Here is a 27,640-nt window from a genome sequence, read left to right on the forward strand (position 1 = left end):
ACAGTACAAAGTTATTACCAAACCCCTTCCCAGACAAGGGTCGTTTGGGGGGACATGGGCGGAAACCACGGGAGACCTAGATTAGATCCCTTGCCGACATTTTAATTTAAACCGTCATAGCAACAATCCCGGCCTTCGCCAGGAAGAGGACACGCCTTTTGGGGGAGCGCTGAGGCCGTTTTTCTCACTGCCTTTACGACGTAATCTTGCTTGCTTGCGCGAGATCGAAGAGACCCAGCAGACCGGACGGAAAAGCATATACTTTTGGGTTTGAGGCGACTAATCCACCGATATTAGTGTTTTACCCTCTTTTCCTTCCCCTTTTCCCTCCCGCCCGCCCCCAGACGCCACCGACGTCTCTAATACTAGAAACTGTCGCAAAAAAGAGTGCCACGAGGCCAGTACCTGACAGAGGCCAACGTGCAACCTTTTGTCTGTTGCCGTGGCGTTCAGCCGTCTTTGCGCCGAAATATCAAAAAGCACCTGCCAACCGAACATCGCCTGCGCTGCCTTGGCCATACATACCGCCAACCTCACTCTACCTCACCATCCCTACCAGTCAAGTTTCCACGCCCCCAGATGGAGACGTTGGTAACAAGGTAACCTCCTCGCAAGCTTCAACCCAACCGTCTCAGAATCGTCCTATAACATCTCTTTACATGGAGACTGTTATTTTTGACGAGAGCCCGCTGGCTGCATATTTGAATGGTCAGTTGCTTCCCTTCATGGCAGCCACAAGAAATCCCGCTATTCCAGCCTCAGGAAATGCATATGCGGGAGATCGACATCTCTGAACTACACCAGCAAGCAAAAAATGGCATCGGTCGTCTCACGTTGGTTCACAATACTGACAGTTATACCCGAAGACGATGCAGAGGAACCACCCCGATCCGGTAGATGGACACCACCCGCCGAGCCCGAATACAATGCCGATACGCCGCCTCCCAGCCCTCCTTTGCCATCGTTTGCGCCTGGCGGATTGCCCGTAGTCAAGAAGCGCTTCCGCCAGAAGCCGGACCCCTTGCACGTCCAGATCCCACAGAGCTACACGTCACCAACGTCCCTTCGTAACCGTTACTCGGTGAGACGCTCCAGGCCAAACAACATGTATGGGGAGACGATACCTGCTAACGCTTCGGGATAGAGTGCTGTCACATCACGGATCGATCGGGCGGATAACGCCAAGTTCATCGAGCAGTTCCGCTACACCGTAGTCGCTTCTCAATTACTCAGTGGCCACTCTATACTGGGCGCACAACATACCTTATCTGGACAGGGGCAGGAGCAGGTGTCAGGGACAGGTGCCGGTACTCCTGTGGTTGGAGAAGGACTTGTCTTGACTGTTGCTGGCGCCTTTGCCCTTGCCTGGATCATTAGCTGGGTCAGGGCTGGTGGATTCTCGCACTTGACTAAGCAGAAACTCGTAGTCGGCCTGATCGTGCTGCTAGTGTTTGCCTTGGTTGGTCATTTCTTGATACGACACAGATGGCAGAAGTATCTGCGGGAAAAGACATTGACCGAGCTCAATACGTTCGTTTCCACGTCTCAGCACTTTGACAGTGCCATCAGCGCCGCGGTTTCCTTGATCCAAGAGGTAGAGCTGGTGTCCCGGGGCTACAGGATGTGAGTGCTACCGGTCCAATGACTATGGGACGATCGCATGCTAACAAGATCCACAGAAGCGCTCCTCTGCCTCCCGTCAGCCGCATGGATGAGAAGAGCCAGACTAGACGGTGCATGAGGCTTCGAAAGGCACTGAAGGCCTGCTTTGGGCACTGTGTTCCCGAATACAAGCAGACCATGGAAGTTGTGAAGAAGTTCGCCGCCGAATCCGATCTGGAAAAGTATCATGATGTCTACGACCTCAGCGACCTCGACATTGCCGATGCATTACAGGGTTTCTCCACCGAGTCTATGGAGGACATGGAATCGTTGCACAGTTTCAAAATCGCAGCGGCTCGTCTCTATACGTTGCGGAAGATGTTGCTGTGTGCTTTGCTTGCTCTCGAAGTGACCGGGGACAATTCAGACTTTCTACGATGGACGACAGTTGTTGAGGGCTTGAGGAACCTGAATGAGACTACCAGCGTATCCTACATGCGCGTAGCGGATATCCTGAAGGATGAGGAGTGTAAGCCTTACCCGCTCATGGAAGGCCAAGCTGCTGGGAGAATACCGCTAATAATCTTCACAGCGTTCCCGGTCATCCCGACACCCAAACTGCCGCTCTCGCCCGGGCGGGAGAGATGGCGCTCGCAGATGAGAAAGCTCGATTCTCTCTCGTCTGGCATTCGTGGCTTGCAAGCCAAGATGACATTGTTGCGGGAGGAGTCAGATCGTGCTTTGAACGAGGCCGAGGATGTTTCAGAGATTGGCCCAAGTCTCATGTCTCAGTACGACTCGATCGGGCAAGACCTCAAGATACTTACTCAGGCCTGGGAAGAGGGAAGAGCCGCCCTGGCTTCCGGTATCGATCGGAACGAGAAGCGGTTGTCATCCATCAGCAACCTGCTCCTGTCGCCGACAATTTCACTCAGCGGCCTTACTACAGTCGACGAAGGAGGCGTCGCCGAGGCCCTCGAAGCTCTCAACGGCGGCAGCGGCTCGCCCTGTCCTAACCGTAAGATGAGCTCTCCCGAAGCTGAAGTATTCGAGGCCATCGCCATGCCGCGACCGCGCAGTCTCCTCACGAGAGAGGAGAGGCTGGCTAAGATGAAGGCAGACCGAGAGAAGAAGGCCGAGTCGAGAAAAAGCTTGGAGAACGGTCGGTTCATGCTTCGCGAGCTCGAGACGGTTCTCAACGTCAAAAACGAGCAGAAGAGCGGGGTTCAGCATCGCAAATCGGCCTCCCTGGGTCGAACCTCACTTTGAGGACTCTCCACGGCATCATTTCAGGATTCCCACTCGACAACCGAGACCTCGCCTACACATATAACTTTTGGACGACTTTAACGACCGTGCAACGACATTGGGGCATTACAAGGAGTTTTTTGTGCTTTCTTTCGCTGTTTGGTTTCTTGGATATTTTTTGAGGGTGATCAATTTGCTTGAACATGATCTCTTCATACGTAATATTTGTCATCGCTTCACTCAAGGGACAGTCACTCTTTTATTTGCCTTTCTTTTCTTTTTGTCTACATACGCCTCATCGGATTATAATAAGGGGTCTATGACACTCATGGCTCGCAGAAGCACACAGGAGCTGATCGAAAGGATAGACACATACCACACACATAACGGATACATAATAGATAACCCCAGCGCTAGAACAGTATATACTTATTAGTCTTAATTCTCGGCATCACGAGGGTCCCTAGCTGACTTCTTAGTCTATATTTTGATTAGTGTTACTGCCTGCTAATTATGGAATTATAGCATCGTTTTTGACGGTTGCCTAGGTAGGGATGTTGTAGTAATTTAGAGTCCAGGTCCCACAGATAACAGCCTATGATTCTTTGAATGTATAAATGGGTACACGTGACTGACTGTACAAATCCCCGTATGCTCACTTGAGATATGCCAATCATATCTCAGACTGACCTGAGATTCATGGGTACCCCACGTCCGGTGGGGACTTCAATTAAAATCTCGACGCGTCTCGAACGCGCATCGTGTCGCCAACCTTCGATTTTCGCCCAGCTTATGTCGCGATCTGGTTCCCCTCAGCAACCATCTCTAAACATCTTGCGAGAAACACTTTTTTTTGTGCGAACAACCCAAGATTATACCCATACCGAACAACTCTTTCATTCACAATACATTCAATCACACTCAGACAGATAAAACCGTTTATTTATTTTCATAATACCTATTTCAGTATGTACTGTCCCCGCATCCCGTTTCACCCCTCAATTTTGAGTTGAGGCGGGCTGCTGAAGCAACAACGTTGTTCTGACCTTTCGTAAAAAAAAAAGCACATTAAACCGCCACCATGTTAGAGGCACGCTTAGAGCAGGCTAGCATTCTCAAGAAGGTCAGCATTATTCCAGTCACCTCGCCTGCCACCCGGCCGAAAACATGTTTGAATATGACGAATAATCTGACTTGTGTGTTTGTAACAAAAATATAGGTTGTCGATGCGATCAAAGACCTAGTCCAAGATTGCAACTTCGACTGCAATGACTCGGGAATTGCCCTGCAGGCCATGGATAACTCGCACGTCGCCCTGGTTTCCATGATGCTCAAGGCCGAGACCTTCTCGCCGTACCGCTGCGATCGCAACATCGCGTTGGGCGTCAACCTGACGTCGTTGACAAAGGTGCTGCGCGCGGCGCAGAACGAGGACATCCTGACCGTCAAGGCCGAGGATGCACCCGACACCCTGAACTTGAGCTTCGAGAGCTCCGAGAACGACCGCATCAGCGAGTACGACCTGAAGCTCATGGACATTGACCAGGAGCACCTGGGTATTCCCGACACCGACTACGCTGCCACAGTGACCATGCCCAGCGCCGAGTTCCGCCGCATCTGCACCGATCTGCTGGCCATGTCGGACTCTGGTATGTGACTTGATGGGATGTGTTCGAAACACTCGGTTGCTAACAAGTACGCGCGTCGTTGGGCAATAGTTACTATCGATGCTACCAAGGACGGGATCAAGTTCTCTTGCAACGGTGACATTGGCAGTGGTGCCGTAACGCTCCGCAGCCACACCAACGTAGAGAAGCCGGCCGAGAACATTGAGATTGAGTTGACTGAGCCCGTGAGCTTGACTTTCTCGCTCAAGTACCTGGTCAACTTCTGTAAAGCCTCGGCATTGTCCGGTCAGGTAAAGATCTGCCTGTCGGCAGAGGTTCCCCTCCTGGTCGAATACAACCTTTCCGGCAGCAGCTATTTGCGATTCTACCTGGCGCCAAAGGTAAGCCTGGTCCACTTTTTAATGCTGCTATCTGGCTGCACGCACCTCTTTTTTTTGCTTTTATCCATTTTCTTTTTTCTTTTTGTGCTCTTTCGGTACTAATACGGAAATTTCCACAACAGATTGGCGACGAGGAGTAAAGTTTATTCCCGCTTTCCTTCCAACATGTCATTTGCACTAGGCGTGGCGCTGGCTTTTGGAATGTGTGTTTTTTTCTTCGTAGAGGGCGAGATACTATGTGCGCAGAGGAAATATCTGGACGATATTATCTCCCCGTTGTATGGCTATGATGTGATATGCCAGTACGGATTTGGAGTAACCGCCACTGAAAATGAAGGGGTATGTGGCAGAGCAAAAAGGATAACGCTTGGGGTCCGGATGACCCATATTCATGTCTTATTTGATGGTAATGATAGAAATGCAAAAGTGAAAGAAGCCTCTATCCAGGTCGCCAGGACAGTTTACTCAAGCCATGAGAACTATCGAGTTGCTAGGCATCTTGTAGGCTTGATATTATAAGCCGGCTTTGACCCTAACCCTGTTTACCACTTGTTTGTTGTGTGTGATACCTGACTCGGCGGGGCAGGAGCATGTACCTACCCCCCCCCCCCCCCCCCCAGCTTGCCCAGGTGACTGACGACATTTGTGTGTGGGCACTGGGCAGAAGCTTGCCGTCTTCGGATGTTTCCAACTGCAGCCGGCATAGGTGACTGGCTCCGTTTTGTTTGTACGTTCGAAAGAGTCATCCCCCCAATTTCCCTGGTTCTTATAAACTCAAAAAAGACCAATGAGCAAGACGACCAACTTTTGAACACACTTGAAGGCTTGTTTATCTTTTGAGAAATTCGTTTTTGTTTCTTCCAGGCTTCTCTGCGATTGGTGACTGCTTGCAATCGCTTTTCTTGATTCCCCAAATCTGGGTTTGGTTTTTTTTTTTTTCTTTCTTTCTTTTGCCAACATTGACCCGGATTGGTTCGGCTCCTGGTCGGCTCGAACCTATCGAATCGCCCATCATGTACTCAGAGCTGTCCGTTCCAGAAACCAGGGTGTTGTCGGTGGCCAGCCATGTAAGAGCAACGTTAAATACAAGACACCTGCGTAGTCAAACATAACAGCTCAGGGCCTTGGTAATGAAGTTTCATTTACTAATGATGCAACTTTGCAGGTCGTGTCTGGGTGAGCATTTGCTTCGTCCCATGTTATAGTCAGCCTCGAGAGAAAAACAAGAACCCCCCTTTGCTGATTTGACTGATTCCCTGGCATTACAGAAATGTGGGCAACAAAATCGCCGTATTTACCATGCAGTCGCTGGGCTGTGAGGTAGCGGCTTTGAATACGGTGCAGTTCAGTCCGTTACTTGCTCTCCCACCTCTCTTCGTTCCTCTTCTCTTTATCATGTCCCAAACAAATTCAACACAAGCCCCTTGCCAAGATCTTCTATCTTGACATGCTCGCTCACCTTAAATACGGTTCGGTAGAGGATATGAGTTTCACAAACAGGTGAGCTAACCCAAAGTAGGCAATCACACTGGCTATAGGCAATTCAAGGGGACAAGAGTCTCCGCGGGGGAGATATCGGACCTTTGGGAGGGGCTGAAGCAGTCGCACCTGGACGATTTTGACATGATGCTCTCGGGCTACATACCCGGCGCAGAAGCCGTAGAGGCTGTTGGAAAGATCGCCCGGGAACTCAAGTCCAAGGGGACCAAAGACTTCTTCTGGGTCTTGGATCCCGTCATGGGCGACAATGGGAATCTCTATGTGGCGCAGGATGTCGTGCCGGCATACAAGGGCCTTGTCGAGTACGCTGATCTTATTCTCCCGAATCAGTTTGAGGCCGAGTAAGAAGCAGCCCCATCCTCCCATGAAACCTGCTAATCCATTTTCTTTCCTTGTTTGTATATATCAACTAACATCTTGGAAGAGTCCTTTCTGAGGTCAAGATAGTCGACCTACCGTCCCTCACCCAGGCCGTCGAGGTCCTTCACACCCGGTTTGGCGTCCCCCACATCATCATCACCTCGGTCACGCTGCCGCACCCAGACCATCCCACCGAGACCATGTGGGTGGTGGGATCAACCAGGACGTCTTCAGGGAAACCGCGGCTCTTCAAGATCGTCTTCCCGGCCATTGACTGCTACTTTAGCGGGACGGGCGACATGTTTGCGGCGCTGATGGTTGCACGCATGCGTCAGGCCGTCTTCAGCAGTCCAGATCATGAGACTCTCAAGGCGCAAAAGTCATGGGTCAGCGGCGACGCGGTAGATGCGCCTGAGTTGCCGCTGGCCAAGGCGGCCGAGAAGGTCCTTGCTACGATGCACGAGATCCTGACCAAGACGTCGGCAAGTATGGACGCCGACATGGCCAAGGTCAAGGCTGCATTGGGTCCCGAACCAGCAGCAGATGCTGAGGCGGCCGAGTACAAGAGAAATATGCACTTACACAAGTCCAAGGCTGCCGAGCTGAGACTGGCACGAAATCTGGACTCTTTGCGGTTCCCCAAGGTGGAGCTCCGGGCGGTGCCGATGTAGGAGGTCATCCTTCTAATCTCTTCTTATCTTTGGGTTTCTCTTGGTAGAATAGGTTCTTTGGTTGGGTTAGACGAGTAGACTACACTGGCGGATCCGATTGGATTCTAGATAGCGTGTGACGTCGGAGCGTTTCTTCTTCGAGGTTCGTTCCTCTTGTGCCTAGACGGAAACCAATATGCATGATACCGCGAACAACTGGATGCCCGCATGCGATCCAAATTCTCCCATTCTCATTTCTAATACATTCATGGTCGCATTACAAAGGTCTTGAGCATCCTTCAGCTACGGCCAGTGCTTCCGAAGCCACCGGCACCACGCACGCTCTCCTCGAGCTCTTGCACCTCGACAACCTCGGGCGTGTAGATGCGCTCAATGACGAGCTGGGCGACGCGGTCACCCTCCTCGACCTTGAAGTCGGCGTCGGCGTGGTTGAACAACAGGACCTTGACCTGACCGCGGTAGTCGGCATCAATGACGCCGGCGCCGGTGTCGATGAAGTGTTTGGCCGCGAGACCGGAGCGGGGTGCGATACGACCGTCTATAACGAATGATGGTTTTGTATGAGCTGGCGAGACCTTGTAGAGGAAATTCGTCTGCAGCCACTACAAACACACACAGACACAAAAAAAAAAAGAATCACTCACAGGTACCAGCGGGAACGGCCATGCTAATGTCAGTATCCACGAGAGCCTTGCCCCGGGCCGGGATAGTGGTCTCTTTGGCAGCGTAGAGGTCGTAACCAGCCGCAAAGGCGCTGCCGCGGGTTGGGAGGCGCGCCTTGTCAGAGAGCTTTTTGATCAAAAGCGGGGGTGCCTGGTCGATGGTGGTAGTGGCCGGCTGGGAAGCTGCGGTGTTCTGGTCGGCCATGATGGGCACAGTATCGACTTTGACTCGCTTGGCAGGAGGTGAGGTTGGCGGGGATACTGCGGAGAGCGCCTCTGGCTGTTCGGTGTTCATGCTTTGGCTGGACCTGAGAAATTTGGCCAAGGAGCGACTACTGGGAGGCCGTGGAGAAAAACTACGAGTACGGAGGTGGGCAGATGAGAGCCGACGTATGTAGCCAAGTTGTGTCGAACGCAGAGAAACCGATCTAATCACCTGTTGATGGCCCTTGAGTGGCTCAAGGTCCCGCGGGCTGCTACCCCCACTATTTGGCGGTGAGATTTGGCAACGCGACAGAGAAAACGCGTTCAGTACGGAGTCGCACATGGTTGTATTTCATTGGCCAATGGCCCAGTACAAACATCAGGGTAATCCCCGTCAGGCCTGCTCACTCTGGCTTCAACTGTCTTGCGCAGCTTTGCTGCAGCTCAAGGGCGGAACAAGCGAGCCAAGGTCCCTTGGATACCTTGCTGCATATTAACTGCATGCAAGGATGGTTTCCTTTCCCAGATCTACAGGGACTTGCGGAAAAATAGCAGGCACCTATTTACACTACAACCCCCTGAATGAATACGAACGAGACCAGATAGGACTGGTTTTTGGCCAATTATATCCGTGTATTCGGGAAACAAACGGGTCAAAAGACAAGGCAGGTACCTCCGTGGGGCTTTATAAATCAAGTCTAAATACAGGGTAAGTTAAACTTTAAAGTACCACCCATGTGTTGTTGCCCCGTTCATACCTATTCATTCAGGGGTTGTAGTGTAGTAATTACTGTTTCCAGTAGACGGAGTCGTCTGTAGTCCATCCTTATTACACCGCGCGGGGTCATGTCTGTTCGAAGTCAAAATACCTGAAGACTTTTGGTCTGCACTTTTCATTCGAGCTCGGTGGCCGTCAGTCACCTCAGTCATCTAAATCTTTTCCAAAGTCGATGAGCCGCAGGCGGGTCGCATCTTTGGGGTGAAACTGTGCGACCCTAGAGCGGATAAGGAATCTGGCGGCCGCGGACTCCTTTGGTATATGGACATAAGACGCCCAGTGGTCACCCTCGGACTCGACCAGTTTTTGCAGGAGCTGCTCCGTCAGTTCGCGCATGTCAGAAGCTGCCGCTGCCGTCTCGTCCCAGTTCTGTCCGGTTTTGGACCCTGGACGGGCTGAAGGACTTCCCCAGATCTCATCGATACGCTGCTGCCGCTTCTCTGGATCTGCTGCGCCTGATACCTTTTTGGGCTTGCCGTGTGAGCTGAAGCCTGCCACTAGGCCATCCGAATCAATATCCATCATCTCGCCCACAACGGGACCTCCTAGCTCTTCGGCAGCTAGCAGTGGGGCGAGGTGTTCATCGATGAATTTGTTGAAGGTTCTGAGTAATGCAGAGGTTTCCCTGTCATAAGTTCGTTTCTTGAGTCTAAGCTCCTGGATACGAGCGTGTGATATTTCTTGCGGCGTGGGTTCAGTCCTTGACTCAAGCTCCCCATGCAACGACTGAATGCGTTCTTCCAGGCATTTCCGAAGAATCCGCTGGTCCTCAAGACCAGACTCCTCGGCCTCCAGCTTTCTCCTAGCCCTTTCGACCGCGGCCTCTTGTGCCTCTAGGAACGCACGAGATTCAGCCGCAGTTCTGTGGGTCCTACGCGTCGCCAGCAAAGCAGGCAATAACGAGTCCCTACTGGGTAAAATGGGTGACGATGCAGTCACGTCTTGATAGGCCGTGATCATTATCTCAAAAGATCCCACGGCTGATGGCACCACAGCCGCGGCAGTGCCGCTCGACTGCAGAATCTACGTGTGTACCCCAGAGTGAGCCTGTTAGCCTTAAGCATAACAATGGTAGGTGGCAGTGTGGCGTGGCGCGGCTAAATACTCCGCAAGGGGCTCGTTTTGAAACATACTCTGTGCAAACTTTCCTCGTGTCCCTTGATCATCCTCTCAAGCTCGACAGCAGAGCGATTCATGCTGGCTGCATGCCTTTCGCTCTCCCCCGTGCCGTGACTGAACATGCCTGCCATGACGTCCGAATTTTGGTTTTTTTGCTTTCTCGGCGAACGGACTGGGACTACTCCGTACCTTCGTAGAAAAATGGCGCCGGTGTGCTTGCAAGCTCCTAGCTCCAAGCCGGTGGCTTTTTTCCCCAGGTGCCTAGTGCAGTCGCTGTTGACGCGTGGCAGGGTCACGGTCACACAATGCAGGCTGGGAACACGCACGACAAAGCAAACAACAAAATTGACTGACTGCCCTGGTTGACTGGCTGGCTTTGCTGGCGGGACTTGAAACCGGCAGGATTTTACTTTGAAGAAGCAGAACTGCCTTGGCGTTGTAAGGGTCGAAAACAGTTCGCCCCTGATCCTGACGTCGATGCACACAATTGAAAAAAATACAGTAGTAGGGTGGGCGTGGCGTGCTTCGTATCTCGTTGCGCCGTAGGTATGTCTTTTTTTTTTTCTGTCTTTAAAAATTGCCGATGGGTCCGTAAAAGAGTGCTATGGGCATTTATTTCAGCCCGACGGTCGGATGGTAAACGAACTGCACGTAAACGGACCGTCCGAGCGTAGACGAGAAGGCCAATTACCCAATATTTGAAGGATAGTGGTAGGTAGTCAGTCGGTAAGTACTGTACAGAATGGCAGCCGTCACGTCGCGGGAACAGACACGGATTATCAGAGCTAATGATTCGCTGGCCCGAGTGCCAACAACAAAGTCTTTTTCTTTCTTTCTTTCTTTTTCCCCTTTTGGGATGGGTGACTCAAAACAGCGTGGTTTGCACAGTACATTCCCTTCGAGTCAATAGATATGAAAGAAAACAAAGAGATAGATTGCGCAAGTTCTGGCTCTATCTAGTTGGATAGATGTTAATAAAATGAAAATGCAATCGAGGATTGACGACACGTGCAAAGAAAGCATGGAAGCTTGGTTTAGATTGCGACCAAGAAACCAGGCGCGTCTATGCTTCGCTGTGCGACCTAGCTCCAAGGACGGTGGGTCTCACGACGGCCCACCGTGTTGCAGATCCCAAGAAGTAAAGTGCCGTGAGTGAATGATTGATCTGGGCTTTCTACCTCTTTCCCGCCTGGCACGAGTTTCAAGGGCGCTCGCTTTTTTTCATCTCCCTTCCCCTTCAATCCATCATAGGTAACTCCTCTACCTATTTTTTTTTTTTTTTTTTTTACATCAGAGGTCCGCACTGAACTGCGCAGATCTGTTGTTGAAAAAAATTTCCGGGCTTGCCTGCCACCGAGTTAATTGTTCCCACAGTTAATGTGGGTTGTTTCTAGCTTGTGATAGCTGTCGCGATCGCCCACCAAGTCCTGGCTTACGCCACATTTGTCCCCAACTCTTTTCAATACGAAAACCTCGCACAGCCCAAATCTCTGTTCTCTGCACAAGCCTGAAGCTCGACCCTCAACAAAGAGAGACAAAAGCGTGAAAGCCCGCCGATCGGTTATTTTCTTGCTCGCCCCCCACGATTGACCGGGCCTTCAATTCAAAGCCTACCCTTTGAACCAAGGTAGCCTCGCAAATACCCTAGGTACTTCAATTCGTTTTCTGGTGGAGCGCTAAGCTGTGGCCGGGCCTCAGCCTGCCGACAACGGAACGAAAACTTCGCGAGGCTGTAGTTGTATCAAGACAACGGAGCAAACAAGAGGTTTGAGATTTGGTTCTCTACTCGCCGCCTGCCCTGCACCAGACCCAATCTCTCATCTCTCTTCTTGCCTTCACTTTACATTTTCATCCATCAAAGTCTCGTTGGAACGGACAAGAAACAAGAAAAATCTTCTTTCCCGTGACGACCTAACACATCACCGGCCATTCCACATCAAATACTCTTCACTGCGTACCGGCACCTTCTCCTGAACCAGCCCGGTCCCAAAAGACAAGAAGCCCGCTCGTCCGCCCGAAGCTACCTACGCATCACGGAGCACGCGGGAACGAGAAGTCCACAAGCGTTTGGTCTCCTGTTCTCTCTACTGAGCTCTCGCATCCCGGTCACGATCCTCACCTTCCTCGGCCCTACCGCGAACCTGATTCTTCCCAGCGCTTGCTCGACCTTTGAGTCTAGCCAGTCCGAGCTACCCTCCAGCCTCAAATCCGACCCGACCTGCACCACACCCACCCGCCATTACACCCGTTCGTTTTCGAAGAAAACCCCAGGTGTAAATAAGTCGCATTTAATCGAGTAGTTATTTTTAAAAAGAAATCACGATTTTCGACCGACGCGTCGTGACAAGAAGGACACACAAAAAGAGTTGCAGAGACCTGATATCTAGTTGAAAAAAATGTCGACCTCACCAACGCCCAAGACCAAACGTCCCCTCGAGGACACCTCTTCGCCCTCAAGAGGTGATCAACCGGACGCGAAACGGCCTGCCCTTGATAAGTTTGTTCGGAGCGATGAAGAAGTCAAAGAAGATGTCTCCAAGGAAGGCGCCAATGGTCTCCCCCCGATCCCTGCTTCGGCCGGCGTACCACCAATGCCCGACACCAATGGGTCTTCTGGAAAGACCAACGGCGACAAGGCGGATAGCACGAAGGACGACGCAGGAGATGCCGCCAGTGCCGACACAGAGTCGAAGCCCGCCGCTAGCACCACAAGCGCAAACACTACCCAAGCAGCTGCTCCTCCTGCTGACTCTCACGATGAGAGCGCTTGGATTCACATTCGAGCTGTTATCTCCAGCCCCGAAGCCGCTACGATAATCGGCAAGGGTGGTGAAAATGTTTCCAAGATTCGCCAAATGTCAAGCGCCAAGTGCACCGTGAGCGACTATCAAAAGGGAGCGGTGGAGCGCATTCTCACAGTTAGCGGGATCGTTGATGCTGTAGCAAAGGTGAAGACTTGCACTCGAGGTAACTCTGTACTACATGTTCATATCCATCGGTACTAACGCTTTATTTTTTCCCATAGGCTTTTGGTCTGATCATCCGGACACTCAACAACGAGCCGCTCTCCGAGCCTTCCAGTGCTCACTCTAAGACATACCCATTGCGTTTGCTCATCCCCCACATTTTGATAGGATCAATTATTGGAAAGGGTGGCGCACGCATCAAGGAGATTCAAGAAGCTTCCGGGGCACGTCTGAACGCCTCGGACTCGTGTTTGCCTCTCTCCTCGGAACGTTCCCTGGTCGTTATGGGTGTCGCAGATGCTGTGCACATTGCTACTTACTATGTGGGCAGCACTCTCTTGGAGCAGCTCAATGACAGGTTCGGCGGGCCTGCTGCTTCTGCGTATGCGACTCGTGCTGGTGGTCCCGTTGGAGCCGTCCCCGGTGGCATGCAAGTTGTGCCATACCTCCCTCAGCCAGCCGGCGGCAACTACGGTAACCGCGACAACTATGGGCGTCGGCCCGATCCGCGCGCCGGCCAAATGCCTCCGCCTGCCGCACACCCCTACGCGCCCCAGAACCCATACGCCCCTCACCAACCGAATCCGGCGGTACCTCCTCACTATGGAGCTCAGGCAGGTGCTTACGGAGCCCATGTCCCAGCGCCACACGTTGGACATGCCGGCCCGCAGGTACATGGCGCTCCTCATCAACCGATGCATGGTCAGATGCCAGGCCCCGGTGGTGCCAGCCTGACGCAGCAAATTTACATACCCAATGACATGGTCGGTGCCATCATTGGTAAGGGTGGTCAGAAAATCAACGAAATTCGTCAAGTCAGCGGCAGTGTCATCAAGATCAACGAACCTCAAGACAACAGCAACGAGCGTTTGGTTACAATTACGGGCACGGAGGAGTGCAACCGTATGGCGTTGTACATGCTCTACTCCCGGCTTGGTGAGTGTCAAAACCCAGGGTCGAAGCAACAAAAGCAGTAGACAAGGAATCATCAATAGGGCGGTCACTGATTTTGTGATCAACTCATCAGAGAGCGAAAAACATCGTATCTAGGCCCGAACGATGGCCTCCCCGGAACGGCTGTCTGTTACTGTTAACCCTGGAGTCATCTCCGGAAATCGTATTTAGTTTCCGCTATACGCCGTGGGTCTCTGCCGGGGACTTGTTTGGGTTCGAATTTGCCATGCTCGCGTCGCTGGTGTTCGGGAGGGCTATAGACGTTTTATCAATACTCGTTTTTACGTGGTTTCCCTATTTTCTTCTTCATTCTTCCGGGGAAAGTTTGGCATATGTCTGTTCATGGGAATACCTGAACTCACATACCATACTATACATCTCTCACCGTGGTGCCGGCCCGCTTCAAAAAGTTCAAGAAATGTCCTTTAATAAGCGGAAACGTCACATACCATTTGTGCTTGCTGCATGGATTTGATTACACAGCTAGGAGGTAGTTTGCTTATTTTGACGGCAGTGAGATTTCGAGAACAGCATCGCATTGTCATGATTATTCATCGTTGTGTCCTTGGTCAGTCTTCCTCGACTTGTGTGTTGTGTGCGATTGTCAAGGGGAGCTGGGTGTGAAGTGAGTGTACAAAGTGAATTGCGCAAAAATACTTGGCAACTATAGTTAATATGGCTGAAAGAAAACCGCACTTTAAAAAGTAAACAGTGTTGGGTGTATCGCAATCTGACCCGGCGTAATATATCCTCTCCTTCGCTTTGGTATCAACCTGTTTCTCCTCAGCTCCAAACGAAGAAATAGTCTCCAGTGGCCGGAAAAAAGCCAACGCAGCTTGTATGTAGTAAGGGCTCCTATTCCCTATTCCATATACATCCATCCGTCTATGATGGTGGAACGCCGCGTACCCAGCTGTCAAAGCCAAGCTTATGTTAGCACTCTCCGGAATCACATCATTCAACATATGGGGGCCTGTGAACGTACGTATTCCACATCTTGCCAAACAGGCCTGGCGTCGGACGTTGCTCGTGGAGGCTCTGGCGTCTGGCGATGGAGGCGGGATCGGTGGGACGTTTGGTCTGTTCGAGTGATGCGAAGAGTCCAGCCGAGTTCTATGTAGGAAGAAAGGGTTGCAGGTCAGCAACTCGGTATCTATCCGAACCTCACTTCTGTGTATCTCCTGGATGAAGATGTGCTTTCTGTAGTCAGGAGGTGGAAATCAGGCTACTTACACGGCGAGGCTTGGGCGAGATGGGCGAGTTTCCTGCCGAAGAAGAGGAAGAGGTCGAGTTGCTGCGCTCCCGCGTTGCGTTTGCTGCGGATGAATCCATGTTGCGTGTATGTGTGATTTGGGTATAGGTGGGCGCGGGTGATCGGACTGGATGCTTCACGGGATATAATTGTGTTGACAGTATGTTCAGGGGCAATTCAGATGTGATGTTTCACGCAAAAGATCAGTTAGTCCTGGAGAGGGGTTACAAGACTTTATATATCCGCCACAGGTGTACGAGACGTATGGTATGCAAGGAACGCAAGTGCCAGCTTATTATTAGGCTTTTTTTTTGTGATCGTCAGATACGCACTAAGGAACGATGATTATCAAGGGGGTTCTGTGATCGAACGGTCATCCAAGTGTGGAGAGATGAGTAAAGCAGCTTGCTAATCTAACACTAGGGGGACCAGAGCTAGCCACAAAGCTTCGCCTACCTTGCAAGCTTGCTATGGGGTAACGAGAGTTGGTTTTCCCCTTTACTGGAGAGGAAGTTCGAGGTCCCAAGCGGACGGACGCCACTGGCTTCATGGATCGTCCGGTCAGGGTTGGGTGGGATAGATGTTTCTTCTCATTTTGCGGTTACAAACGGGCACGAAATGCAATGCAGACATGGATTATGACTAGAAAAGTCCGTATAATCTCAACTTTTTGAGGGGTCGAGGGAGTGCGGCAGTCGCCAGGCCTGGAAGCATGTGTATACTGTTTGTAGTATTAACCATGCATCAGTGATGGTGGCCAGATCAAGATCAGTGTTTCCACTCAGGTACTACGGAGGTACCTACCTATTACGGGGTAAGAAGCATATACCCCACGCCATTTGACAAGATTTCCATGTCAATCCCCTAAGATCGGGGGATGTGCACTGCGTACCGGTACAACAGCCGACCTTTCTACCCCGCAAAGGACCTTGATGGGTTGACAAGGTGCAAGATCCCACTCATTAGGATCGGGAGCAAATAAGAAGCCATCGATCTGATTGCATAGACAAATTTTTTTTTTTTTCGGCTGCAGGGTCTGACACAAGCAAAGCAACTTACCACGTAGAGCCGGCCAAAGCAAGGTGACAAGCGACATACGTACCGAGTTCGGGGAAATTCTTTTTTCTCTCTGTGTCGATAGTGCTAGTATGAACAACCAGTAAAATCGAGCACATAACTTACTGTACATAAAGTACCCAGGTAGGTAGCTGCCGCTATCGAGGGGGAGCCGGGTAGCCCTGTCGAACTACTGCGGGCGGCGCTTTCCTTGCACTTAGCATCGTCGATGAGCGCGGGTCGTTCCTTGACGTAGGTGGGCGAATGGGCTGTAGGCAATACGGAGTATGTTTTCAGGATGCTTGTCTACGAAGTAGGTATTCAGGATAACTTGCTTTTGGGCATGATAATTTATGAATTTGGTACCTAATACTGTTTCCTATTTTTCATCTGCTCTTCAATAAGATCAGAACTGGAACGAAATACGGTGAGAAGAGTAACAAACAAAACAGATGATTGTTACAATACTGTTTGCAAGGGAGGAGGGATCGAATGACGCACGTCGTGGCTTCCAGAAATGCCTAAAACGGCACTTGCAACATCGCGCCATTATGATTGGCGGATAAAGCAAACCGCTGTCTTGGGTCAATGTATCGGAGCAAATCAGGGCCCCACAGCAGTAAAAGTATTCTTGCCCACATTGAATGCCTTTCTGGGGTGTCCAAAGTAGGTAGATATGATCCGATGGCTGTTGGTTGATTTTGGGGCTGAAGATCGACTGACGGGAATCAAAAGGTTTCATCACCCATTGGGATCGACCCGCTCGATTGCTGAAGTCTACGCCAGGACCTAGGTACCTACCTACCTACCTACCTTGGTTCGCTTTTCAGTTGACATTCCAACTTTCTCGAGGCTCTTCCCTGTGTTGCTACCTTGCAAAGAACAACACAACAACTTAGTTCTTTACCTTTCATGTGCTCAACCCAATCGTTGTGTATTGAATCGAACCTCCGGTGGATCGTAGCTATTCAATGTCTCGCTGCTCATTCGCTTGAGTAAGCCGCCCTGAGTTCGCTTGCAATGACTTGTCATTTGGCAGACGTTTTGCTGAAGATCCTCTGAGAGCAGTTGAGTCTATCGATTCCACATTCTGTACCTCCATTCAAACCCAAGTCGATCAACGCACCCAATGGGGATAGGACATCTACTGCACCGAGCATTGAGGCAGCGGGACTCTGTGTGCTTTGTTGACGTACGAAAAGACCATTATCCTCGTCAACTGGCCACGGAAACATGTCAAAGTGTCATTGTGTTCCTAATGTGTGTGGTATTTCCAAAGAGAGAAAAAAAAAAAAAAACTTGCTAGGAGAGAGCGGTCTAAACTCATTCCACAGTATTCAAACTATCAATAGCAATGCTGATTTTGAGACGTTGGGCGTGGCCGTTCAAGAAAAGTTAAGTTACTATAAGCCATAGTGACGCGCCCCTTCTGTCTCTTTGGTCACCAAGCCCTGCGTATAGAATTCCATGATTGAAAAAAGGCTTTTGATGATGACAATCCCATAATGAGCGCTTGGCGACCTGCAAAGTTGCACAGGTATGAACCGGGTCTCGGCAGTTCTCATGGAGGGAACAATGCAAAAAGACAAAACAACCCCGAGAAACACGCCGAGGCATGGAGGAGATTTATCACCGCTTGATTTGCAGCTTCACTGTACTCTCTGATAGAAAATATTTTCACATCGATTTTCAGGTCAAAACATGTCGAATATATGCGCCCCGATTATACATAAAAACCTCGGATCTTCCTGCCATTCGTCGATGAAATCTTCACTTGTTTGCTATCAGTCCTCACAAACACACACTCTTTCCGTCCAACACAGACCAGAGCCAAAACATTTCACTCATTCAACGTCACTTTGGACTTTTCCTTCGCTTCAAATACTGTACGGTTTTGTCAGACATACACCAGAGCATAATGAAGACCTCAACCCTCTTTACCCTCTTCGCTACCATCAGCGTAGCTTTCACAGCCCCCTTCCCGGGGAAGCAGGGGGCTCGCGAGGGGAACTCTGTCAGCTTTGGCAGCCTGAACACCCTCATCGCTGGCGTCAAAGCCTCCACTGAGACTCTGAGTGAGTGGTGAAGCATAGCCAATAGACTTTTGTTGGTTTGTTTGAGACCTGCTCTGACAAAGGGATTATCTGCAGCCACGAGCATCGGCGACCTGCGCACCGCCAAGGGTGACGCCCCCAAGATCCAGTATCTTGTGCCCAGGATCAACGACTGTCTTGACGACATAACCAACGCCCTCGCTGTCTTTGGTGGGTTCCCAAAGGGCCAGGGCTCTCACCCTGGCAAGGGATCCAACAGCACCCACAAATTTGATCATCGTGGCCCCGGGCAGCACAATGGCAACCAGGGACGTTGGGGATCTGTTGCAATTGGCGATCTTACCACGGGCTTGGAGCTGTCTTCCCAGCTGATGGTGTCCATAAGCGAAGCGTTGAACTCTGTCAGGAGTCTTGGGCGTAAGTTCTATTTGTTATACCAGTGTACATACACGTATACGTTTACAACATGTTTATCACTAACAAACATTCTTGCGGCAGCCGATATCATTGGCTCCAAGAGCTGGGACGAGATGTGCGACCGCGCTGACGGCGTCTTTGAAAGCCTCGGCCTTGACCTTGGGACACTCGCCGGTGATTTCCTGGATGCCGATGGAGACAAACGTGGCAAGAGCAAAGGTGGTATTCTCGGCAACCTTCTTGGGGGTGAAAAGGGCCTTCTCGGCGGGACCCTTCACTAAAGGCTGAGCTTTGTTCTTCTTATGAACGAGCATATTCTTAGCTGGCCCACAAACTAGTGGCCTGGTGCCATTTGTTGCTAAGAGGCTTTCCCTCGCATCATTTCCCTTTCTTTGGTGCTGTATTGTACTAGCACCATTCTCTCACTGTTTCCAAATAATGATAGTCATGATACTTGACGACACTGGATTTATGGACAAACAGTCACCGGCTACACGGGGGGAGTTATTATGAATAGAAACGAAAATCTTTTTTTTTTTTGAGTCATCCAATCACTATTTTTTTCCTACTTCAGGAATTTATTTCGTCCCATCCACTCGAGTAAATCTAGAAATATTACCGTCCAGCCTTCAAGCACTTGGCCTGCACTTGGTTGGCCTCGCGCATCTGGAGCCGCAATAGGCGCTGCGCAGCATGCCTCTTATCCTCCACTGTGTCAGCCATGTAGGCGTCAGCAAGCGTCATATAGTCTTCGTCGTCACACTCGCAGGATTGACCCTGCTGCTGAGGCGAGTCGAGTTGGAGGGTTGTGACCTCCACACCGTCCTTATCCTCCTTGCTGAAGAATCTCGCGACGAAGCTCATGGCTAATTGCTGGTTACCTTTGGTATGACTTTATGGTGTTGATTTTACTCTGAGGTCTACCAAGACGAAACTGTACAGTCCCTCACCATGGATGGTCATCTCCTTTCTTATGTACTCTGTAGGCTTCGGCGAGTAAAGACAAAGAATACAGGGGGACTCAATGGAACTGCCGACTTTTGGTCGGAACAAAGAGGCATAACTTTTTGTTTTCTTTGTATTCGAGAGCGGGACACGCAACAATTCTATTATCTCTTTCTTTTGAACAATACCAAAGAACGAGCGGCATATTAATTTGATCTGGTTGTGAGCAGGCTTGCTGGTATAAAAGACAAAGCTTCCAGCTGTTTCTGCTACCACAATATCTCCCCACACAGAGACAGAAAGCTTTACCGAAACAAAAACTGACCCTGGGAGAGCCGAGCATCGCCCGGCTGTGACGAGAATCCCAACTTGCAATCCGAACAAACCGAGCTTCGTGGGTGGCAGCAAAACAGAAGCTCTACCCATTCTTGCCTCGTAAACACCATCGCAGCCCCTAGAATTCTCCAAGTCACACACAGCCTCTAGGCCTTCTTCCATCAACACCCGGGAATCAACTGGTTTGAACCCCCCTGTTAACATACACAACTCTCAAGGTAAAGTCTTTCAAAACCCTTCCTCACCCCCTTGACTCCCCCCTCTCCCTCCTCTCCCCCCGAACCAACAACAACAACAACAGCAACAATAGCAAACACACAAACAACAAGGCGGCCAGTCATGTGCATAAAACGCTACGATCAATGCACCAAGTGCAACCTCTCCTTCAACCAAAAGACCAAGCCGTGCGACCGGTACACGGCGCAGAACCAAGGCTGGCTGGCCCAGTGCCTGGGCATCCGCCGGGCGTGCAACCGCGTCATCTGCACCAAGCCACTCAACATCGAGTGGTACTGCCCCCGATGCCGGGGCCCCATCACCGCCCCGATGCAGCCTCACCAGATGATGAGCTACCGCGGCCCGACGTGGCAGGACCCCCCTCCGCTGACGTTGCAGCAGATGCAGCTTCTGCAGCAGCAGGCGCAACAGAACAAAGGTAAGAAATCATCCCACCCCGGCCAGCAGCGGGCCGCCACCGACCCCATCCTCCCCCTGGCCGCTGTCAAGCAGCCCGACAGCGAACGGAACCTGATGCGCAGCAACGCCATCCGCAGACACCGCACCACGTCCGAGGCCTCGGCCCTGCAGCGGCCCGACCAGGCCTGGGTGGCCAGCGAGGAGCGCACCAGGCGCCTCCGACGTGAGGACCGCAGCGTGGCCCCGCGCAGCCGAGGACCCGAGGGCCGCAGCAGCAGCAAGAAGAAGCGCAAGGGCGAGCCGGAGGTGAAGGTGCCGCTGTACATTCCCCCGGCGGGCGACCCGACCAACCCAAACCTCGCCTGGGCCAAGTACGTCGTCGAGAGTAAGAGCAAGTCAACAAAGGTCGCCTCAGGCTCGTCTTCGTCCTCAAAGGCGTCCCGGTGCGATGGCGAGCGTCCCAACAGCTCCCACCCCGGCCCGCCTGCGGGCTTCACCTACGAAAAGTGGCAGACCGAAGACCCTCCCCGGAGAAAACCTAGCACCAAGGCTGCCGCCCCCTCGGCGTCCTACACCTCCCTGCCTCGTGCAAAGAAGTCTCACCCTCCTGTGACGCAGCTTAAAAGCCGTCCACGCGCGGCGTCGGCTGGAGCCACGATGCGTGGGCTTATCTCGCCCATGTTCAGGAGGGCTGCGAGCCCAGATTGGGTTTGTGCCGATGCCAAGCTTATCGAGAAAGGTAACAAGAAGTGAGACGATTGCATTTTTGCTTGTCTTGATTCTTTACTACCTAGGTAAGGTATAATTCGTAGGCCTCTGTATATTGTTAACTGCTATAAAGAATTTGAGGGGCCTGTTTGTTAGTATCCACCCTATTTGGGGTTCTTTTTCCTCATGAAACATGTGATTTAGTAGGTGTTTGTTTCTCATTACAAGTATCATTGTTCAGAAAAAGAAAAAAAAAAGAAAAAAAAAAACAGATTCCAATATTGAGATTCAAGAATACTGGATTGAATTCAAGTAAGTGATGCCTGCAAAGTGGCTTCAGTATAGGGCGGCCCTAAACTCGGGAAGTGACTGTTGTGTATCATTTCTCTTCTTTCTGTTCCATTCTTGGCAGGAATGTACTATCAAAGTGCTGCAGCGAGACGCCCTACGTTACACCACACCTTCATTCATATCATGACTGTTCCCGCTCGATATGACTTCTTTCTCGGAGAAAACCATCTATCGCCAAGATCTGCCGAGAGCCGTGTCACAGGGCACCTTGCCATGTCTCGAAGCTTATATCCAAATCAATGGTTGCCGGGGGTGGGCGAACCGCATGCGTATGCAGAGTCGCTGCACAGCACCTGCATGTCGCATGCAGCTGCTCATTCCCCGAATACAAAGCCAGTGATTCTGGAAAGGTAATCCACTGCCTCTAACCAGTCAAGTCCAAAACGCAAGATCAAGAGACCAGTCGAGAGTCTGTGTCATGGAGGTCGAGCCCGACAAGTCTGTAGCCAAGTCAATCCTCGAAAGAAGCCATCTTCTAAGTAATGCGTGCCTCTGCCAGGGCCGTGGTTGGCCCCAGTTGAGTCGGCCGGTATCCTATTCCTTCTACCGTCTGCGACAAGGTAAGCTGCCCAGATACAGAGGCAATATCAGTTCGCCTTGCCGTTCTTGGCATCTTTGCTCGACTTGAACTTGGCGATCTCCTTCTGAACGGCCTTTTCAACCCGAGCCTGGAGCTCAGGGCGGTATCCCAGGGAGAATAAAAGCTCGAGCCAGACGAAGAGGGGCGCGAGGAAAACGGCCTGCACGAGGTTGTCGAGCAGTGCCGGGGCACGACCCTCGAAGGTGCCGTGGCCGATGAACTGAAGAATCCAGGAGACAACGTGGACGGCAATGGCGGCCTTGGTCGTGGTCTCAGCGTCGACCTCGACGAGGTGGTTGCCAGTCGCGGCGGCTCCCAGGCATATTATGGCCAAGAGCGTACCGGCAACTGGCTCGAGGAGCAGGTACAGGCCTCCCCATGTGAGGGCGGCCAGTGTGCCGAGCGTTGGCTCAAGGTGCGGGATAACTAGCCAGCTGGGCAGATGGAACAGAGGACCCGTGTTTGATGCCTATGTAAAGTGTGGTTGGAGGTGTCAGTCGACGGCTGGCTACGTTACTCGCTTGGCCTGCAATCGAATACGAGGCACTCGTCCGAGTTGCGAAGGGGGATAGTGCAAGGGTGTGGGCGTACAATTGTGAAGCCCGAGAAGAGGATCAAGGGCACGCAGATCATGTGGATGCCAATGTTGACCTTGTTGTGGTGGTATGCACCATACTACCCATAGCAGAAGAAGTATCCAAAGTCAGTATCACGTATGCCAGGGGACGGACACGTCCTATATGTAGCTTGGTTGTGAGGAGCAAGAAGTGGGTAAGCTAGGTAGGGATGCAGCCGAGGTGGTTACAGGGCGGGGTGGAAAGGATGTCATCTTCATACAAAGGTGAGGTGTTTTTCCAAGTCAAGAGACATCTTTGGCCAATGTGTCGAGATCTTGTCTGGCTGGCTCTATCTGCTCCGTTGCTGCTGCCGCTGCAGATGCTTCCACTCCCTTTCCAGGTTAGACTGGGTTGTCGGGTAATTGTACGTGGTAGGTGTTGTTGCGTGGTAGGTAGGTAGTCCGTCGTCGTCTGGTCGGCGGGAAGTTCGGCGAACAAATTGTCGGAAATTAGAGAAAGCCAGAACCCTGCCAAGACATAATTTCACTTGGTACCTTAGGTGGTATTATGTCGCCAGCGCGCAGGTCTCTGTAGAGATAGAATGCGAACAGAGGTAAGCGGTGACCGTTCTGCTTGCTACGGCAGGTGAGCGTCGAGTAAGTGTGCTGGTCCGGTTGATCTGTTGTCCATCGAAAAGGCCGTCCTGTCTTTAGCACGGATGGTACCGTTGTTTAGTTGGGCACTTTTGACCAAGGGACTGGACTGACTGAATGACTGGGGCGGACCCGACTTTCTCTCCTTGTGCCTTGGGACTCCATTGTCATGTGGGACGGCTGCTGAACTGTAATTGCTTGCTTGCTAGCTAATTACTTTGTCGGCAGGTGGGCTGAGCTCCGGACCTGCACATCCGCCATTCAACCCTTTGTGCACAGGCCAACTGTCCGACCATGTGGATTCGACTCACTGGAATGTACTATAGGTACTACTGTACCCGTGCAAGCATCCATCACAATCCATTTGATTCCGAAGTGGGTAATCTTCTTATATCGATGGTGGGTGCGACTGACGTTTACGGTTTAAAAATAAAAATAACAACAAAAGAAAAAAGGAAACGACGACATGGTGCGATTATTTGGTCCTTGTTAGGTAGGTACTGTTGTTCCCTGGTGTCCTGGTTTACATTGGTAGCCATACTCATACAGCTTCAATCAAATCCCCCAAAATAAATACATACGCTTACACCCGATTATACACCACCTAATCGTCCCAATCATATTCCTCATAGTCTAGCAGCTTATCATCACCGTTCCTGTCCTCAACGTTGACCTTCTTCTTCATCACCAGCCTGGCGATACCATCGTCGATCGTGGCCAATGTGAACTGTCCCTGCTCATGCTGTAGCGATGATGACTGGCAACCGGGCTCCGCCGAAGTCCTGGCCGGTCTCCATTCGAAGTGAAGGAGTCGCGCGTCGGGCGGCGACGTCTGCAGCCTGACCATGCGGACATGAGTATCCCAGCTGCCGTAGGAGACGAGGCCGTCCGGAGAGGTGACGGTGATCTTGGGCACGATGGAGCAATCATTGCCCTTGCGTCTCTTGCGGCTATTCTCCGTGGTTGAGGATGCTGTGGTCGGCGAAAGGCCGGAGCTTGTGCCCTTCAAGGTGGTTCCATCCCGCAAAGTCTCGGCCGTCAGAAGCAGCTGGTCATGGTGGTTGCCCTTGTAATCTCCACTCGAGTCGGATTCCTCCTCTGAGTCGAATGCGTACTCCAAGTCCCAGCGGCAGTTGGTGTTGGGAGGCTGTCCGTTGCTGGCAGTCTTGGGCGGATAAAAGGGGTTGTTCCTGGCCTTCTCGTTGATCCAAAAGCCGTTGTGGTAAATCATGTTGGGCAGGCTTGATTGCCCTGACGGTCGAGAAACAAATCCTGAAACGTATATATGCTCTCGAAGAGTTGCCTAGGCCCCGAAACCCACGTATTTCTTCGTAACAATGACTTTTCGTAATGAATAACAACCTGCTTATAGTAGTCCCTCGGGTGATTCCTTGCCCTGGCGTCGAGAAAACAGAAAACTAAATACCCGAGGTGCTGGGTTTTTCTCCAAAGCGCAGAATGTTGCGGTGCCTTGTCATTCGATATATAAAGTTGCGGAGACCTGTCGTGGAAATCACAAATGTTGTTTGTATGATAGCAAATTATCCCAGACCATACAGTGAAAAAGGGATAAAGGACTCTATTTATACAATTACAAATCACTCCCGCTTGAACATACTTTAGACAGCAAGCAAGCAGCACATCATGCATCTCGGTCTGTAAGTTTAGGTTTACTTCAGGAGCAGCCAACTTGGCCACAGCGTCCCAGATACATGATGTTTCTAGACGAACTATTTCTCCAGGAAAAAGTATAAACTTGAGTTTCGTTGTTGAAGAAATCTTTACAAGCGAACAAATAACTCTGTTGCTACCTTTCGAAAAAAGGTGAGTCTATTTGCTTAGGCCATCGAGCGATTTTTGTGTGTGCATGATCCTGCTACCGGTGTGGTAGTCATCTCACAAATTGTGAGGTTGGATTTTTGTTTGGGTATCCCGATAGCATTGACGTAAACCCTGAGTGAGCCTGAACTGTGCATCGAGGTTGTATGAACAGAAGAGAAGACAAGGAAAACTTCGGAACAAATCTTGGCAGAAATGACCAAATGTTTCTGTATACTTGCCCAGACGCGTGGTCAGTTTTCCTACGCACCGAGCTATCTCAAGCAGCCAATATAATTTGGGGGGCACGCTGGTTTCCATGCCGACGAGGCTCCCTAATTCAGGTGGCGGGGATGCATTATGACCTCTTGCATCGTGTAGGCAAAACTCCGAACCATGACCAATTCGAAATGATGCCCTATTTACCTAGTCCAAACTCAAGTAGACTCAAGAGGGCTAGAATGAAGATGTTAGTACTGGCCAAGTAAAAAGTAGAGGTGGCGGAGATGGGAAATGTGAATTACCCAAGGAAGTCCTCATTGACCGTGCCAATAGCCCACATCGTGTCTACCTCACTCCTGAGACCAATGATGCGCGCCCTGCACAAAGTGCCCACATCAACAAGCCAAGTGTCTTTATCTGTAAACACTGGCGGGCTTGCGTTCGCATCGTAAATGACGTCTGGTGGGCACATCTATGATTTTAACCCGTGTTAAAAGGTCCATGCGGCTACGTTGGAACCGCTTTGCTTATACGCACCTGCTTCGTTATGAATACCCTGAGGGGCCCGACTGCGATGAAGAAGCCATGTTGGTTCACTGAGTCGACAATGCCGTCAACCTAGCGCGCAAGATAAACAAGTCAGCGCCGCCGCACAAACACCCCAAAACCCTTTGCATCTGCGTGCGGGGGAGATTCTGCTCGACGCACAGTCTGTCCCTTGAAGGGCCGCCAAACCACGGCGCGGTAGTTCACCGTGAACTCGGCCATCGCGTTGCCGGGCACAATCTTTCCGGGCGAGATATCGACGGCGTCCATGACTGAAATGATGTAAAAATCGCCTTGGCACGTTCCTTCTGTGTCTGCAAGCAGTCTCTGCACCACGATTTCGTGCATGTTTTTGCCGAAAAAGGACGGGTGCAGCGAGACCACCCGCTCGAGGTTGTGGAGGAAAAACATGTTGGGAGGTAGGTATAAAATGTTTGCAGGAATCCAAGCACCAAATGTAGGCGGCGCAAGAGCGGAAAGCAACTTGACAGAGGAGAGTTGCCTGGATGGTTCGATCAAGTCGGGAGCTAGCCTTTGGACGTGACGCAGTCGCGCACTCGGTTCAGTTGATGCCCCGGGCCGCCTGCCCGCCCAATATCCGCGTTTGAGCGACTAAAAGCGCCGATATTTCAAGCACTGTTACTGTGTAGCAGAGAGTCGACTGGTGGTCCTCGGTGCGATCGCGGGAATGCTAGGCCGGTACAGCTCGTTCGGGTCGCATAAGGGTTTGAGGACCACAGTGCTGTCTTGGGAAGCTCCAAAGCAAAGATCCCTGTCGACCTTGAGCAGCAAGATGCTTGGTTCGTAGGATGGTCGTGGGCGGATGAAGGGCCTCGACGCTACTAGGCGGGCGCTGGAATGGGAATAAAGTGAAGTGCGTGAAGGCGACAAGGCTGAGCAATTGGAATTGTGGGTTGGAGAAGGCCGTCGCGTCGCGTGTTAGGTAAGCACACAGACCAATCAACTATATCAATTCAACTGCAGCTGTGGGGAGGAGACACTGCACCAAGTCAGCCTAAAACAGGTCCAAGTAAGCTTCCGACGGACGGCTACCTACATATTCCGGTTATTTCAAGATGGAACCTTACCTGATGTATATGGGTAGGTAGGTTTGCAGGCTGCGTTCCCCTATCGTCAACCGAACACTATCTGGGTCTAGGTACCTGTTGTTCTTTCTGTTTGTTGGCTCAATGTTATCAATCTTTCCGCTTTTGAGGAACTAATCACCACGCCTTGGGACACGATAAATGGCGTTCTCTGATGAAATATTAGCTTCAGAGCTACTATGGTTTGAAATCAGTTTTGAACATGTTTGTAGTCCTAGCATATTTCACAGATGTGGAAAACCCTTATGTTGGGTACCGGCTACCTCGCCTGAATCAGCTGACTGGCTGGCTGAAATGTTGAGACTGGTGATGTTTGATACAAGAACAACTC

At 51.3% G+C, this 27,640-nt stretch overlaps 13 protein-coding genes across 13 annotated transcripts; 6 read left to right on the plus strand and 7 right to left on the minus strand.

Moving 5' to 3' along the window:
• Window positions 1-330: 330 nt before the first annotated feature.
• On the plus strand, window positions 331-3,321 carry MGG_00519 (uncharacterized protein). Its single transcript, XM_003718490.1, has 5 exons — window positions 331-708; window positions 867-1,081; window positions 1,145-1,623; window positions 1,680-2,131; window positions 2,195-3,321. The coding sequence occupies exons 1-5, from the start codon at window positions 660-662 to the stop codon at window positions 2,869-2,871; spliced, it is 1,872 nt and encodes a 623-aa protein (XP_003718538.1). The 5' UTR covers window positions 331-659; the 3' UTR covers window positions 2,872-3,321.
• A 325-nt stretch (window positions 3,322-3,646) lies between these two features.
• MGG_00518 (proliferating cell nuclear antigen) lies at window positions 3,647-5,391 on the plus strand. The gene is made up of 5 exons (XM_003718491.1): window positions 3,647-3,816; window positions 3,915-3,973; window positions 4,070-4,499; window positions 4,569-4,858; window positions 4,981-5,391. Exons 2-5 carry the CDS (start codon window positions 3,932-3,934, stop codon window positions 4,996-4,998), a joined length of 780 nt encoding a protein of 259 aa, XP_003718539.1. The 5' UTR covers window positions 3,647-3,816; window positions 3,915-3,931; the 3' UTR covers window positions 4,999-5,391.
• Window positions 5,392-5,554: 163 nt separating this feature from the next.
• On the plus strand, window positions 5,555-7,670 carry MGG_00517 (pyridoxal kinase). The gene is made up of 5 exons (XM_003718492.1): window positions 5,555-5,925; window positions 6,024-6,034; window positions 6,127-6,206; window positions 6,378-6,699; window positions 6,783-7,670. The coding sequence occupies exons 1-5, from the start codon at window positions 5,872-5,874 to the stop codon at window positions 7,387-7,389; spliced, it is 1,074 nt and encodes a 357-aa protein (XP_003718540.1). The 5' UTR covers window positions 5,555-5,871; the 3' UTR covers window positions 7,390-7,670.
• MGG_17439 (deoxyuridine 5'-triphosphate nucleotidohydrolase) lies at window positions 7,364-8,567 on the minus strand. The gene is made up of 2 exons (XM_003718493.1): window positions 8,034-8,567; window positions 7,364-7,927 (listed from the first exon to the last, which is right to left on the minus strand). Exons 1-2 carry the CDS (start codon window positions 8,344-8,346, stop codon window positions 7,668-7,670), a joined length of 573 nt encoding a protein of 190 aa, XP_003718541.1. The 5' UTR covers window positions 8,347-8,567; the 3' UTR covers window positions 7,364-7,667.
• MGG_17440 (uncharacterized protein) lies at window positions 8,518-11,174 on the minus strand. The gene is made up of 2 exons (XM_003718494.1): window positions 10,167-11,174; window positions 8,518-10,056 (listed from the first exon to the last, which is right to left on the minus strand). Exons 1-2 carry the CDS (start codon window positions 10,281-10,283, stop codon window positions 9,178-9,180), a joined length of 996 nt encoding a protein of 331 aa, XP_003718542.1. The 5' UTR covers window positions 10,284-11,174; the 3' UTR covers window positions 8,518-9,177.
• A 482-nt stretch (window positions 11,175-11,656) lies between these two features.
• MGG_00514 (Poly(rC)-binding protein 3) lies at window positions 11,657-14,827 on the plus strand. Its single transcript, XM_003718495.1, has 3 exons — window positions 11,657-13,100; window positions 13,178-14,054; window positions 14,146-14,827. The coding sequence occupies exons 1-3, from the start codon at window positions 12,549-12,551 to the stop codon at window positions 14,166-14,168; spliced, it is 1,452 nt and encodes a 483-aa protein (XP_003718543.1). The 5' UTR covers window positions 11,657-12,548; the 3' UTR covers window positions 14,169-14,827.
• Window positions 14,828-14,957: 130 nt separating this feature from the next.
• Window positions 14,958-15,507, minus strand: MGG_00513 (uncharacterized protein; the record flags this gene model as incomplete). Its single annotated transcript, XM_003718496.1, has 3 exons — window positions 15,306-15,507; window positions 15,058-15,185; window positions 14,958-14,985 (listed from the first exon to the last, which is right to left on the minus strand). Exons 1-3 carry the CDS (start codon window positions 15,402-15,404, stop codon window positions 14,958-14,960), a joined length of 255 nt encoding a protein of 84 aa, XP_003718544.1. The 5' UTR covers window positions 15,405-15,507.
• Window positions 15,508-15,986: 479 nt separating this feature from the next.
• MGG_00512 (uncharacterized protein) lies at window positions 15,987-16,930 on the minus strand (the record flags this gene model as incomplete). The annotated part of the gene is made up of 5 exons (XM_003718497.1): window positions 15,987-16,028; window positions 16,217-16,318; window positions 16,427-16,453; window positions 16,507-16,649; window positions 16,882-16,930. 5 exons carry the CDS (start codon window positions 16,928-16,930, stop codon window positions 15,987-15,989), a joined length of 363 nt encoding a protein of 120 aa, XP_003718545.1.
• A 1,368-nt stretch (window positions 16,931-18,298) lies between these two features.
• MGG_00511 (uncharacterized protein) lies at window positions 18,299-19,132 on the plus strand (the record flags this gene model as incomplete). The annotated part of the gene is made up of 3 exons (XM_003718498.1): window positions 18,299-18,455; window positions 18,531-18,851; window positions 18,933-19,132. The coding sequence occupies 3 exons, from the start codon at window positions 18,299-18,301 to the stop codon at window positions 19,130-19,132; spliced, it is 678 nt and encodes a 225-aa protein (XP_003718546.1).
• Window positions 19,133-20,471: 1,339 nt separating this feature from the next.
• MGG_00510 (uncharacterized protein) lies at window positions 20,472-21,521 on the plus strand (the record flags this gene model as incomplete). The annotated part of the gene is made up of 1 exon (XM_003718499.1): window positions 20,472-21,521. The coding sequence occupies one exon, from the start codon at window positions 20,472-20,474 to the stop codon at window positions 21,519-21,521; it is 1,050 nt and encodes a 349-aa protein (XP_003718547.1).
• A 271-nt stretch (window positions 21,522-21,792) lies between these two features.
• Window positions 21,793-23,818, minus strand: MGG_00509 (uncharacterized protein). Its single transcript, XM_003718500.1, has 3 exons — window positions 23,245-23,818; window positions 22,999-23,082; window positions 21,793-22,876 (listed from the first exon to the last, which is right to left on the minus strand). Exons 1-3 carry the CDS (start codon window positions 23,275-23,277, stop codon window positions 22,415-22,417), a joined length of 579 nt encoding a protein of 192 aa, XP_003718548.1. The 5' UTR covers window positions 23,278-23,818; the 3' UTR covers window positions 21,793-22,414.
• A 403-nt stretch (window positions 23,819-24,221) lies between these two features.
• Window positions 24,222-25,297, minus strand: MGG_17441 (uncharacterized protein; the record flags this gene model as incomplete). The annotated part of the gene is made up of 1 exon (XM_003718501.1): window positions 24,222-25,297. The coding sequence occupies exon 1, from the start codon at window positions 24,846-24,848 to the stop codon at window positions 24,222-24,224; it is 627 nt and encodes a 208-aa protein (XP_003718549.1). The 5' UTR covers window positions 24,849-25,297.
• MGG_17442 (uncharacterized protein) lies at window positions 25,224-27,640 on the minus strand. The gene is made up of 5 exons (XM_003718502.1): window positions 27,292-27,640; window positions 26,366-27,203; window positions 26,195-26,275; window positions 25,960-26,129; window positions 25,224-25,891 (listed from the first exon to the last, which is right to left on the minus strand). The coding sequence occupies exons 2-5, from the start codon at window positions 26,612-26,614 to the stop codon at window positions 25,873-25,875; spliced, it is 519 nt and encodes a 172-aa protein (XP_003718550.1). The 5' UTR covers window positions 26,615-27,203; window positions 27,292-27,640; the 3' UTR covers window positions 25,224-25,872.

The sequence above is a fragment of the Pyricularia oryzae genome, chromosome 5, assembly GCF_000002495.2.
Source record: "Pyricularia oryzae 70-15 chromosome 5, whole genome shotgun sequence".
Lineage (NCBI taxonomy): Eukaryota > Fungi > Ascomycota > Sordariomycetes > Magnaporthales > Pyriculariaceae > Pyricularia > Pyricularia oryzae.